Source organism: Lampetra planeri, chromosome 20 (assembly GCF_965212315.1).
Source record: "Lampetra planeri chromosome 20, kcLamPlan1.2.h2, whole genome shotgun sequence".
Lineage (NCBI taxonomy): Eukaryota > Metazoa > Chordata > Hyperoartia > Petromyzontiformes > Petromyzontidae > Lampetra > Lampetra planeri.
Genome location: NC_136126.1, coordinates 13,035,857 through 13,050,969, shown reverse-complemented (window position 1 = coordinate 13,050,969; position 15,113 = coordinate 13,035,857). Strand labels below are relative to the sequence as shown.

At 50.6% G+C, this 15,113-nt stretch overlaps 1 protein-coding gene across 1 annotated transcript; it reads right to left on the bottom strand.

The window, feature by feature from the left end:
- Positions 1 to 601: 601 nt before the first annotated feature.
- LOC144724467 (all trans-polyprenyl-diphosphate synthase PDSS2-like) lies at positions 602 to 14,423 on the bottom strand. The gene is made up of 8 exons (XM_078603624.1): positions 14,081 to 14,423; positions 11,664 to 11,813; positions 6,403 to 6,601; positions 5,824 to 5,898; positions 5,127 to 5,291; positions 3,532 to 3,660; positions 2,810 to 2,845; positions 602 to 2,574 (listed from the first exon to the last, which is right to left on the bottom strand). Exons 1-8 carry the CDS (start codon positions 14,383 to 14,385, stop codon positions 2,419 to 2,421), a joined length of 1,215 nt encoding a protein of 404 aa, XP_078459750.1. The 5' UTR covers positions 14,386 to 14,423; the 3' UTR covers positions 602 to 2,418.
- Between the last annotated feature and the right edge of the window lie 690 nt (positions 14,424 to 15,113).

The following is a 15,113-nucleotide window of genomic DNA, read 5'->3' as shown; positions in this document are numbered from 1 at the left end:
CAGAGAGAGAACACGTATCGGCACAAAGAGAGGAGATCGTCTCTGTGACGGGGCCTTAAATAGAGAAAGGGGGGCGGGGGCGGAGAGAGGAGGGGGCAAAGAAAAAATTAGCATGTCAATGAGTACGACGACGTGTGGTACGGGGTACGCAAGCTTGAAAATTAGGTGAACGGGAGAGACACACTAAAATTAAATAACCTAGCAAAATATCGAAATGTAATGCAACACAGGGAGTCGGTCAACACACAATTAACGCATAGCCTGGTTGATTACGTATTTCAAAGATTGCTAAGTTAGAATTTAAGTGTGAAAATTCCAAAGAGAGGACACAGGCAGAGAGAGAAAACAAAAAACCCAGAGAGAGAGAAAAAAGATAAGCTTAAAACTTCCCCGTAGAAGTGGTTCAATCTTAATTTGGAGCTTTCGTGACTGCAGGGATTACTCTTTACCGAAAAAAAACCTTTATTATGAATATTGGTCGTGAAAGCCGACGTGTTAAACTGAACTCGGGTCACTGGGTTCATAACACGGCTTGCTAACTGCCGCACGCACAACGTTGAAGAGAGACTCCTCTACGTGGTCACATGACTCAAACTCGTCCACCGATTGGTAGTTTTATTGCGATTATGCCCCAACTGCAAAAATTGAGAACTGGGCTCAAACGCGTAAAGAGAGACGGCACGGTGCCAACTTAGCAACGTAACCACGTATGTGTCGGTGGGGATGCCATGGACAGCGCAAAACACCATCGCATACCATCAATCGTGCTCAAATTGCATCATTGTACCCAGGCCTTAATAATAATGATGACATTTCTAACACGCCAGATTGTGTACAAGTCAAGAACTCAGAGGCGCGGAGCCAAGCTTAGGGCTGCCTAATGTTGCGGATATGCATAGGGATATAGAGTTCCACACTGAGGGGGCGACAGCAAAGAACCGACTTGAGGCTGGAACAATAGTGTCGTGTATAGTAGTTATGTATAGTGTCATGTATTGCAATATGAGGCTGTAACAAACAGTTTGAGACCTTTAGTGTCCGAAGCAGATTTTAAGTGATGCTGCGTAGGGTTCTACCATGAGCTTAAGAACATAGAAAATACAATTAGCTGTGTACTTTTACAAGTGTTTGATTTCAAAAAGTCTCTGTCCGAGCACATAAAATAACCATCTCACCACATTGAGTCCAGGCAGACCACGAAAAAACACGGGGGGGGGGGGTACATTCCTGGAATATTCCGTGTTGGGCAAAACCATCTTTAACAAATATATAATAGACCTTATGGTGAAAAATAGAGTAGCGTTCCTGGGTATGAAATCACCCCCCCCCCCTCCGTTGTTGAATTAATTCTACAAGATTTCCAACCTTGGTATTGTACTAAGGGATGGTGATTTGCTCTTTATTTCTGCAGTGCGTACACTTTATTTTTCAATTTAACCTCGACACAAAACCCCCAGCTCGATTCCTTTTCACGCACAGCGAGCGGCACTTAACGCCCAATGCTCGCCACTGACACCGATACTTGAACGTTAACGATTCGCCATCTAGGCCTGCACCTGACAGTCCTCAACGACCAGGCGGCTGGATCATGCGACAATGTCAACATTTTAAACTAAACCATTTTTTTTATTTTACCAGCTAAAGCCCACTGAGCTGTGTAGCTCTTTTCAGAAGCAACCTGGCCACAAATGATAGCTCAACGAAGTGGCTTATCACGTGGAAATTTATAGCAGCAAAATACTCTTAAACGCACGTTTATAAACGTGGAGGGAAAAACTGGAGGACCTGGAGAAAAATCCATGTGACCACAGGGAAAACATGTCAACTCCGAATATACAGGCGTCGGTCGGGATCGCGATTGAACCAACGATCTGGAAACCAGGCGAGGCAGTTAACATCTCGCCACCGCGGCACCCTATTTGTGTTGTGCCATTGTGAATGTTGAGTGCGTTATATTATCACACAAACACATGGCAAATACTGTAAATCGTTCTCAGTCGATTAATTCACACCGTAGCAGCATAACCCCCCCCCCCCCCGTGTTCCAGACATGTGCAAGGTTTTCCCGTATTTGTGTATGTTATATGTTTCATTTACAGCCATAGGGCCTTGTCAAATGTTATATTGTGCTTGGGAGTCCAGCCACGTGGCTCGGCGCACAAGCGAGCGGGGGTTGAGAATTCAAATCCCGGTTGGGGATGATTCAGCCCATCGTAAAAACATGTACCACTTTGTAGGGAATTCAACAGGGGTTGTCCCGTGGAGAGACTCACCCCCCACCATAGTAACTGGGAATTTCCACCACCGGCTCGGGATCGTAAACGGGAGACGAGCACCGCCTCTGCTCATTCGAGCCGGACATCGCCGTAGTTAGACGCGTGGGGTGGGGTCGGCCGTGACGTCGAGGGCGGCGTCATCTCACAGCACAGAGGCGGCGTGCGCCATCGTGGTGAGGGCGTCGCGCGCCGGAGACGGAGGCAGCGCCGCCAGCGCCGCCAGAGCCCGCTCTCCGTGCAGGTGGCAGAGCTGGGACGTGGCGAGCACAGACTGGCGCACATCCGGGGAGGAGGCCAGCTGCATGCAACACAACGCGAGCGTCGCGCACGGCACGTGTCGTGCACGCAGTATCGGAGCATCACGTACAGCACACACGTACAGCATACACAAACGGCACACGCCAAATGCGTCATGCACGTGGCACAGTTGCTGGTCGCTTGACATTTTGGGCGTCTGCGCCTTGTCCTCATCAACTGTGTTTAAATATCAATGCGTGTGTGTAGCTATATATTGCACGCGAAGCGATTCCCACCTTTCCAAAGTCAATGCGTCCCGAGGCATCTGTGGCCTGGAAGAGAATGGCAGAAGTCCCATGAGTGGGCGATGGCGTGCATTCCCCACGCGCGTTGCCACAAGCCCCCCATGATGAACGTTGCACATCTCAACATTGCCAGAGGCATCTTTAGCTGGGCAAGATCCGACCAAGGTAAACACCTCTCTCCCTCAAAGGTATACCGGGACAATATCAGATATGACAGACGCAGACGGACGACAGAGCAATCTAAAATCAAAACAATCCATAAAATGACAAGCGTGGCTTTACTGATTAGACACTGAATGTTGAAACCGGTCCAGAGTTTGCAAGTAATGAGCCAACGCCACTGAAATGACACACTTCCAGAAGGCCGTGAGGTTGACGGGATATACATATGTATGTTGAACTTCTTTTGCACCATACATAGCCAACCGTGCTAATTGGAGATGTGAGGGAAGGACAACAAACTTAACATAGAAAGCAGTTCTAAAAGTAAACCTACTTTGATACTTTTTGTGAAGGAACGGATGAGTGGGGGACGCATATTGCCCGCTTGTTCACAATGTTACGAATATTCTACACTGCGACACTAATATTTTTTTTTGCATTTTACAGCAGAAACACCACTCGCTGTGCTGTGCGGCTAGCTCCTTATATGTTGCAATTCATATTTTGTTATCACTCGCACGTGTGCCGGCGTTCTACGCATGCTTGCATACCTTCTTGACGGCGCTCTGCCAGGCTCTTGTTCCCACTCGCTCTTGGTGCAGGATCGCCGGCGCAGAGTGAAAGCTGAAGTGCACCGCATCATTGTCCACCCCAATAAACGGCTGCATGTCCAGATTCAGCTGCGTAAACAAACGGACACAGGTTCCCTGTGCAGCCTACACAGACTGTCGGGGAAAGTGCTGTTACCATGTAGCACCTATGAAAGCCAACATGGCACCAGGCACTCATTTAACACTGGGTCGACCCAGGGGATGCCCATGAACAATTCAGATAATCGTCACTGGTATTGGCGGTGTGTGGGAAATTAACTCGGGTCGCCGTGTTCATAGCGTAGCGCACTAACCGCTACACTACTGCTTCCAATGCACACGCATGCAAAAAAGACAAATATCCGCCATATAACCTGAACAGACTGTTGGGGCAAGTGCTGTTGGCAAGTACGGGAAGGAGGTGGGTGATAAGCACCACGCTCGACCACCTTTATCTCGCGAGTGGTGATGTTTACTAGGTACTTATTTGAGGCTGAGTTAACCTAGGGGAGGCCCAGGACCGGTTCAGATAATTGTTACTGGCGTTGGCCGTAAGCGGAAATCTAACTCGGGCCACTTGGTTTGTAGTGCAACGTGCTAACTGCTGCAGTCCACATACACACGCACATCAGAATATTTATACTGGAGAAATCCGATAAGCTATACACACGCGCACAAACACATGTGCACACACATGTAAATTAGGGTTACTAAGCGGTAAAGCGGGAACCATTTCCAGCGGAATGTCGGTACCGATTGTCGCGCGCGATGTTCATGGCAAGAGACATCGTTCATTGCCTCCAGCAAACCCAGGGGGCAACGGTTCACCGTTGCTTTTCAAGCCAGTTACCGGAGACGGGAAAACCCGATGTTCCCAGCCACACGACTGCTAACTCACCGTGCGAGACAGTGACAAGGTGATCCATTTATAGATACTCTACCAACATAAAACTATATTTGATTTCACAGCCTTTACGTGCAGCCTCCTACCAATCTCAACACACGTGCTACATCTCTAACCCTCTCCTGTGTAAGCTACTGAGCCGTCACGTTCACAATATTTACTCGGCTGTTGAGAAGAGAGGGTTCGTAAAAAAAATCAGTGGGGTATCTATGAATATATCACCTTGTGTATTTCATTGACACACCCCCTGTGCGGCCATGTGTACTGTTAGGAGTTTAGTTCATCCCACAGAGTGCTTCAGAATCACGTCTCACGCGATGAATGGCACTTGGTTACACGGTTTGTACGTGCATGCCGCGTGCTTGTTATGAGAGTATACGAAGGGTACGTGACCATTTCCGTATGTACAAGGTGTGCTGCGCGACCATAACGAGTGAACCCAAAAGCCAAGCGGTCTCCAAATCTGGATGCTCAAGCGAGAGTGGCCCATACTCATCCCTGGTGGTGGTGGTGGCGATGTGGGATTTCCATCTCTCCATAATCACGACCGCTGCTGACTTCCCACAAAATGATACAAACTAATTTTATCGCCCACAAGGGATGACAGGTAGGCGGCCGTGTGAGATGCGTGACGCGTCTGCGCTGCTCGCACCTGGTGTGCCGCCGCCATGTCCCTGCCGTAGCTGAACGCGGACCGCTGCAGCTCAGCGCTCTGATTGGCCAGCACGAGCGTCGCTTGGCAGCTCTTGGCAAGCAAGGCACCATGAGAGAGGAAGGTCCGGTCCAGATAATCACAGACACTGGCATTCTCTGGAACCTGAAACACACGTTTAACATTATTATACGCGCGCTCTCGTTTCCTCCCACATGTAACACACATTCAATGTCTGATACCACCTTCATATATAGAGGACCGCAGAGCTTGGGGCGGGGGGTGGAATTTATCCATGGCCGATCGCCTGGCTGCCTTAATCCCCCTTTGGTTCCTCCTCGCACCTCCCTCTCCGAGAGCGAATGAACTCTGCTGCGGTGGCGAGTTACAAATAATTATTATTACACTTTACAAAGGAAAGCCTAACTCTCAGGAGGGTCCTTCCAAGTTTTCGCAGTTCGAGGTGATGCTGCTGTGTGTAATCCGAATTGAGCGATTTGCAGGTAATTTTTCAGCACTAAGATGGTACATTGCAACATCCCACAGTACCCAGATAAGCCTATGCACAACAGGGGGAGGGGGCATAGAAACTCCACGCAGAAAGGCGCATGAGTTGGGAATTAAACCCGGGCCCTTGTTGCTGTGAGGCGTGAGTGTGAGCACGGGGCCACACTGCCGCCCTGTGTGTCCCACTCACCTCCTCGCTTCCACTTCCTTCATAGAACAACCCCTGCACGAGGTCTCCAATCGCGCTGGACATTAACTCCACAACCTGCACACGTCACAGCATCGTCTTCACCATCCTAACTGCAGACCTTGTCTCGTCATGGCGCACATCTTTTAAAGCAACAAAATAAATAACCACGATAACATGCCTCTGCCACACAGCCTTCTGGGAGTGCATAATTTCAGCAGCATTAGTACAACGCCAGAAAAACTTGGGACCTGTTTTGAAATTCAGTGTCTCATCAACAACTTACACTTGATTCTAGATTTGAGCTTTCGTGACTGCAAGGATTCATGCTATTAGGTTTTTTTCGGTAAAGTCACGTAGGTAGAAATAAAAATAAAATAATAATAAATGAAAATAAATTAAATCACGACGTTTCGGAGGCAACACAAGCTTCCTTCAGCAGGTGTAAAAAGGCACAGCAAAATAACTAGATGTTAATAGACAACTAGGACCCTCCGCTAGATACGAGTCTTAGTTCGACACAAAACGAAACTTGAAAGTGATGCGACACCCAGAGCAACAGGGCGAGCGCCACGCGCTCACGTGCGTGTTGTTGAGGCGCGCCAGCCCCGTGGACGCGTTCGCAAGCAGGAGGTCGCCGCTAAGCACCGCCATCTTGTTCCCAAAATCCATGTCGTCGCGGCAGTCGTCGCTGAGTACCATGGCGGCGACATCCACGATGCCGCGGTGCACGGCAAACGCCGTGTGGATGAGCTCGGCAATCTCCGCCAAGCTGCGCTGGCTGTGCATGGAAAACACTAAGCGTTTAGAACAACGACGACGTGGAATGTGTTGAACTTCTTTCGCACTGTACATAAGTTCAACATAGATACATACACAGAGACCCATAGTTGTCCTTCCCCGTACACACGATTATCACGGTTGGCTACGTACGGTGCAAAAGAAGTTCAACAGACACACGCATACGTACGGTGCACACATAGATATGTACGGTACGAAAAAAACTATGGGTCTCTATTTGAGTCTTGTGTGTGCACGTATGTTGAACTTCTTTCGCACCGTACGTAACCAACTGCTAATCGAAGGTATGAGGGAAGGACAACAAACTAAATACAAAAAAGCAGTTCTAAAGAAATTCGTTTTCAATCTAGCTTCAACAGTGCACAGCTCCAATAAGGTATTCCCTTCACCAGCAATGAGTCCAAAGCAAGCCTGACTACTGAAGAGACAACGAATGTCGAAACCGGTTGAGAGTTTTGCTTGTGTTGAACCAGTGCTCCTGAATTTGTGCGCTCCCCAAAGGCTGTGTAGCTGATGCGATGTGTAAAAAATATATTTTATTCATATGAAGTGACAGATATGGGAGGGTGGTGCACTATTTATTTATTTCAAGGAAGTTACACACAAATATTACAAGTCAAATCATACAACAAGATGTTTTTGCATCGTGGCAGTCAATAATAAAATATAATTTGCATTTGATAAGCATGGGATGTTATGTACTGTGCATATGAACCACAGCAGCCTCTTCAATTAACGATTCAATTAGTTGGCATGGTTATTCTTCTTTAGCGATCAAGTCACAGCTCAATCTCAATGTTTATGATGAACGAACCAGACAGGAAATTCTCCCTCGTGATGTCAAAAAATCTTAAACGGTTCCTTGAAAGGATGTACACATTAGAGGCTGACCGAAACTAAATTTCTGGTTTCGGCCAAAACTGAAGCCGAAACTGAAAGCTTAACTTCACTTTCGGCCAAAACCAAAGCTGAAACCGAAAGTTTAACTTCACTTTCGGCCTAAACCAAAGCTGAAACCGAAAGTTTAACTTCACTTTAAAGCTTTTGTGACTGCAGGGATTCATCTTTTTGGTTCTTTCAGTAAAGTCACGTAGAAGGGAAATAATAAAATAATAAAAATGTAACATAATAAAATATAATTCTCACGACGTTTCGGCCACAACGCAAGCAGCCGTCCTCATGTGAAGAACAGGTCTGTCGGAAAGACAGCGTCTGAAACGTCGTGAGAATTGTATTTTATTATGTTTTATTTTTCTTATTTTATTATTTCCCTCCTACGTGACTTTACCGAAAGAACCAAGAAGATTTAACTTCACTTTCGACCGAGACCGAAACAGAAAGGTATATAACCGAAGTTACCGAACACAAGTTTGATTAAATATGTCATGATGCAATGCTACTTTAATTTAAAATAAATCTAGAACTAATTATTCAGAGCCTGCAGTAAGAGTAGCTAAATATAAAATCTTTAGGTGTTACTTACCTAGATAATTATATCCAAACAAACGAATGTTGTAGTTAAGAAACAACAGTTTTTCCGCATTCTCGCCCAGCAGGTTGCTGCGCCTTGCTTGCACCAGAATCAACTTTAGTGAAGTAATCCCACACCGCGTGTTTCGACATTCTTGACGGTGATTAACTGCTCCGTTTATTAACTTTAATTTTCTACTTCACTCAGATTCGTAATGTCGTTATAACTAATTCGCTACAGAACTATTAACTTACTGAATATCAATATTGTCAGACTTCGAATCTCGGTATAAACACGCGTGTAGACTGAAGCGAACGCAATACACATAAGCCAAGGCGGGCAGGCGGCTGGGAACAGACAACAGAGGCACTTTGTTGTCGTCCCGCCAAAGAGACTCCACCTACGGATGGAAATGCAGGCTGCCGTCTGTTGACCGGTTTAGCAGACCGTGGTTGCGGCTGTAACCTCGCTCCCAAGCTGCTGCTGCTGACGTGTGTGTTTGCAGCCTATCGCATAGGATTGCCTAGCGCCGACTGACCGGCCGATAGGCAGAGTGATAGACGTAGCACTAGCATTATATTCTAAAAATAGATCTTCGGTTAACGACCGAAAGTCAATATCAGTTTCGGCCGAAACCGAAAGTAAACCGAAAGTTAAAAATTGATTTTCGGCCGAAACCAAAAGTATGCCTGAAGAGGCCATTTGCCAACTTTCGGCGCCGAAACCGAATTTCAATTACCAATTGGGAAAATGTCAAAACTGGGTGGTTTTTAACTTTTGCCGACAAAACTGGATCCCAAATGTCAAAACTGGGTGGTCTTGGAAAACGACAGGCAAAACAGGGTGGTGCTTTTTGATATGACAAAACTGGGTGATGTTCAATGTGGACAAATGTCAAAACTGGGTGAAGAAGGTGTACGATTTAATGTATCATTTTGTACACGTTTAGGTCCTTGCGTTATTCATCCATATGTCGCCACAGATTTAGAGCGTTCCAAATGATGTTTCTCGTGGCTCATGTTCCATACCTTGCACCACAAACTTCCCGTTTGCATACTGGCACAGTGTGCCAGCTCGCTACTACAGTAACACTTACTTGCCATATGTATACTGGCACAGTGTGCCAGCTTGCAACTACAGTAACACTTTCAGCTCGCGAACATACACGAACTTGCCATTTGTATACTGGTACAGTGTGCCAGCTTGCATGCTACACCTACTACAGTAGAACAACGGTAGATAGTGTTTGCGTCGAGAAGTATGGTGCTGCACTTAGAACAAAACATGTTTGTTACATATATATAACTACTTCGACGGGCAAGAGCGCTTGTTGTGGCCCTTGGCGCGACAGAAGGAGCACCGCGTGAGGCCCAATGGGCCACCTTCGCCACGGTTGCGAATCCGACGCTTCTTCGGGCGGCCAGCCTTCTTCTGGCGAGGAGGTGCCATCATGGTGTTGTCACGTTGCAGCTCCTCGGCAATGGGCAGCTCGATACCGGCAACCGAGGTCCATGTCGTGTTGATGGCAGAGACTTGGTAACACACCGCACATGTGTCGTAGAGCTCGGGCATCCGCCCAAACGCCATGAGGGCACGAATGTAGTGCCGACACGGCAAGCCCATCTGCTTCATGTACCCGCACGTGCACGACCGAGAGCTGAGATCGACTCGGCGCTTGGCAGAGGCGTAGGCGTCTGGATCCTTGACGTATGCACGCGTCGAGGTACTCTCGTAGACTTTGTACCTCGGGGCCAACGCCTGCTGAGCGTCGATGAGTCCTTGAGCGTACGGCGTAATGACACGCCCTTGAGCGGCACACTTCTCGGCGTCGCTGCGGTGTGCAAAGGCCGTCGTCATCATGTCTTCCATGTGGTGCATGAGGAAGTGGAAGGGGTCCATCTCGCGAGCCGGCAGGGCCTCGCTGTTCGTGGACTCCACAAAGTTCGTCGTGCGCCAGCCGTACAATGGCGTCGTGTGCAGGTGCGGGTAGAGCGCCCACGTGTGGGGGTCGATCTTGTTGTAGTACGTGGCCGCCGCAGGCAGAGCTACGCCCAAGCAGCCCAAGGAGCTGCGGAACGCGGCCTCGGAGGCGCACCCTTGGGCATCGTAGATGATGCCTTGGAGGTCGGGCGTGAACGCGGAGCCGATGTTGTCCACGCCGTTGCAGATCAAATGCCGCGTGCAGTGGATGAGCATGAGGTCCTTCCAGTCGGAGGCTAGGATGCCCGTGCCACGATCGCAGAAGACCGGCGTGCCGTCGAGCTCGATGTCGTTGGTCATGCAGCAGTTGAGAAACCAGTCGTAGGCCGCTGCCGTCTCGGACGGCACCAGCGCCACGGCGAGAAGGACGTTGCGGTTGTTGCCGTCGCGCCCAACGAGAACGAGCATGGTTCCATTGTAGGCGCGCGCCTTCATGTGCGACCCGTCGATGCCGACGACGCGTTGAAGACTTGGCTGCAACGAGCGTGCGATCGGGTTGCAGATGAACGCACCCCAGAAGATGCCCGCGTCTTCTCGCACACTGCAGGTCGTCGCGTTGAGCTTGCCGAACGTCTCCACCAGCGAGTTGATGAACTCGAAGCCTGCATGGGCCGCACTCTCGTTCGCCGCGATGCACGTGTCCTTGGCGCGGTACATCATCCGGGTCGGGACAATGACGCGAGCAACGTCGGCGACCTGGGCAATGACAGTCGGTGCGGAGGTACGGGGGTTGGCGCGAAAGGCCGAACGGGCTGTCGTGTTCGCCTCCACTTGGCGCTGCGTGATCTTGGTAGTGCCCGTGCAGCCGTGGTGATCCGTGCACAGCGCCGAGACGCGGAAGCCGCGTCGTTCCCCCGTGAGCTTCGTCAGCTTCACCTTGAAGGAACAAGGTGTTGAACTAGAGCAGACGATGGCAACGTGTCGTCCGCCGCTTCGCTTGAGGTCAAGGACCGCGCGCTTGCCTTGTTGCAAAGCAAAGTCTTGGATGCCGTGGATGGCCTCGCGGCGCGTGGTAAAAGTCTTCTTGGGGTGGAGGGTTGCCATTCGAATGTGAGCAAGGTGGCAGTGCGCCCGCCTGGTCGCAAGCCCGCCCCGAGCTCACTTCCGAGTCCGAGCCGTAGCTTGAAATGTTGGTCGTTGGGGTGCTGGCACACTGTGCCAGCGTACAAATATCAAGTGTGTGTAGTTATATGGTGCTGGCACACTGTGCCAGAATACTAATACCACGTGTTTAGATGAATGGGGTGCTGGCACAGTGTGCCAGTATACAAATACCAAGTGTTTGGATGAATGGGGTTCTGGCACACTGTGCTAGTATACAATTATCAAGTGTATTTGACAAATGTCAAAACTGGGTGCACCCTGAGTGTCCAAAACTCAAGTTTTTGGCCACCCAGGGTGCACCCAGTTTTGACATTTGGGATCCAGTTTTGTCGGCAAAAGTTAAAAACCACCCAGTTTTGACATTTTCCCATTACCAATTACTGTTCCCACGGCAATTCTGCCGACCAACAAATACATTCATACCGCAACAAATACATTCAACACGCATTGTGCACACACGTAGAGATGTTGCCTATCAAGGCGTTACCTTGGGTAGATGCCGTCTACCATCACCTCGGGATCGGAGGAGATCTTGCCGTCGGGCTGCTTGCTGGGTTTGGGTCCGGCCGCTTTGGACATGAGAAGCACGACAAGGCCTCGCATCTGAACCATCTGGCTGCTGTCACAAACCAAGCCCCTGTGGGTGCACACCACAGCAGACACACCAGTCACACAGCACCCCACACCAACACAGCACCCCACATTCACAGCACATACACACACCACCCCAGTCCCCACACCTCCGATTAGCACATACGGTGTGAAAAAGGTTCCACATACTTACCACGGCAGTCACAGCCCACAGCCACACATCACCCAACAGTCACACCCTACAGCACAGTCACACACCACACAGCAGTCACACACTACAGCACAACCACACTGCAGTCACACACTACAGCACAACCACACAGCAGTCACACACTACAGCACAACCACACAGCAGTCACACACTACAGCACAACCACACAGCAGTCACACACTACAGCACAACCACACAGCAGTCACACACTACAGCACAACCACACAGCAGTCACACACTACAGCACAACCACACAGCAGTCACACACTACAGCACAACCACACAGCAGTCACACTACAGCACAACCACACAGCAGTCACACACTACAGCACAACCACACAGCAGTCACACACTACAGCACAACCACACAGCAGTCACACACTACAGCACAACCACACAGCAGTCACACACTACAGCACAACCACACAGCAGTCACACACTACAGCACAACCACACAGCAGTCACACACTACAGCACAACCACACAGCAGTCACACACTACAGCACAACCACACAGCAGTCACACACTACAGCACAACCACACAGCAGTCACACACTACAGCACAACCACACAGCAGTCACACACTACAGCACAACCACACAGCAGTCACACACGACAGCACAACCACACAGCAGTCACACACTACAGCAGTCACACACTACAGCACAACCACACAGCTGTCATACTGTAAGACAATGAGACGCCGCACTCGCAGAAGCCATCTTCCCAAAACCAGAGGCTGCAAATCAGGGCCTCGAATGTGAGCACAGACACTTGAAACTTATGGCGGTACCTCGGGGTACCATAGTACCCCGGCTCTCGCACAATGTCCGTGATGCAGTCATGTTTAGTCTGTTGATGGTCGGCGATGCGGCAATCGACTCATCTCAACGAGCTGGACACGATGCACCACCGTGGTGCGTGCGAGCGTCCAGGGTTTCAGCGCAATCGTCCTCGCTCGTTTCGACATCGCGGAGTGGCACTGATTTCGGATTGGCACCCCAGTCGCGGAGTTAAGTACACCCCTGGAAAAAAGTGTCCCATTTAGTATTATTTGGTACCCCCCCCCCGGGGTACCGCCATAAGGATCACTTGTTGCGCCCGGCTCCACGGCTCGGCTCAGTGTGCAGCTCCTCAGACAGGGGCCAGTGGTGGTGGTGGTGGACACCCCACACATGGCGACGTGTCCTGAAGGCCGACGCGAGGGCTGGCTACCTCGGGGACACGGCGCATGGAGGAGGCCACAGCAAAACAAACATTTCATCTTCCAGTGCCTTCCTGCATCGCTGAGAATATCCACGATGTGTATGTGGACAGCTTTGACCGGCAGCCACCCAGCATCGCGACCCGAGCTGCTGCCGCTACCGTACCGTGACGATCACCCGTGACCCAGCAAAGGGTCAGGGACCCCAACAGCATCTGAGTGCAACGCCACCCAAACGTGTGTTGTTGTGTCCGTGTGTTGCCTATGCTGCGCTATCCTCACGTGGCCATGTTGAGGAGAGGGTGTTGGTGTTACGAGTGTTACTTTGTGTGACGTTGGGGAGCGGTGCAGTGGTTCGCGCACACGGCGTCACACAAAGTCAGACCCCCCTCATATGACGTCACAAAGCTCTACCCCCTCCCCCAAATCATATTTCCATTTTGAAAATAAAACATGCTTCAAATCGTTTGAAACTATTGTCATAGTAGTGCGTATTTAATGTGGCGCTGCACTCTGATGTTGTAGGAGAAATGTTTTATGAAAAAGGTATATTTAACTATTAATTTAAAGTTGCGCATAAAGTTGCGCATTTTGATGTGACGTCGCATTTCTCACCCCCCCCCCCTCGTCACACATCTTCACAAATGTCTGACCCCCCCCCCCCAGGTGCGTGACGTCATTTATGGACGGCCCCCAACCCGGCGACACGAGTTCGATTCCTGCTCCCGGTCAATACCAGTGACCATTGTCTAAATGGGTCCTGGACCTCCGCTAGGTCGACTCGGCCTCAAGTAAGTCCCTTGTGCGGTGTGTAAACACCACCCACCCCCTCGTGTGCCGCGTCGGCCTTCACAGGTGCTACTCGCAGGGGGTCGTTGTGTGTTGGTGTGGTACCGACGTGGCCGTGTTGAGCAACGGGTGCCCCGCGCGCCGCAGCCTCCCCGCCCTCCCGGCCGCGTGGCTGGCGCCGTCCCCCAGCAGCGCGCGGAGCCCGAGCACCGACCCCGGGTAGCCGACCTCGCGCCGGGCCGCGTGCACCGCGCTCTGCCACGCGCCGGGGGGCCCCGCGGCGGGGGGCCCCGCGACGAAACCCCCCCCCGGGGGGGCTCCTCCCCCCGAGTGCGCTCGCGCCCCCAGGGCCTGCAGCGCGACGACCCCGAACCGCGGCCTCGCGAGCAGCGCCAGCGGCGGCGGCAGCGGCATGGTCCGAGTGAAGGGGGCTTCCGCGAAGGCGCCCGCAGCCAATCAGAGCGCGGCGCGAAGCGGGGCTTCGTCGCTGTGGTGGGCAGGGGTCGTGGGTATGGCGGGCGGGGCTGGTGGGTGTGATGGGCGGGGCTATTCCAAAAGGGCGTCACGAAATAATTGGCAGCAGCGGGGGTCAAAATTCAGAGGTCAGCAGCGCCGCGTGCGCTGTGTCAGGCTGTAGAATCCGGGATAGATTTATTTATACATGATGTAAACAAAAATACCCAGATATGGAGTAATTGGCCGTGGCTTTGGCCATATGATACCTGAGTGGGCTTTGTCTGGTAGGATGAGGATGGTTGAGTTTTGTTTGTATGTGTTTGGGTGATTTGTTTACCTTTCTTATGTATTGTTTGTTGTTGTAACGTTCTTAACCGCCCCGACTGGACATATGTGAAAAAGACCTTTGTAGATACATATTCTGATTCTGATAAGAAGTACCATACTGGAACGGGAATCGGATTTCTTACGATCCAAAGATCAAAAACTGCCATCCAAGTGTCTGTGTTGGAGCAGTCATCTGGGCGATTTGTTTTAAAATCGGTGAAGTTATTTCTGTCACGTGGTTTCTGGATCGATAAAGACGATTTGTGGATCCAAAAATTCCATATTCGGCCGCCCATTGACGCTGATTTGCTTTCCCTCCACATTAATTTAATGAATCATTCATTCTGTCGCGGATTCAT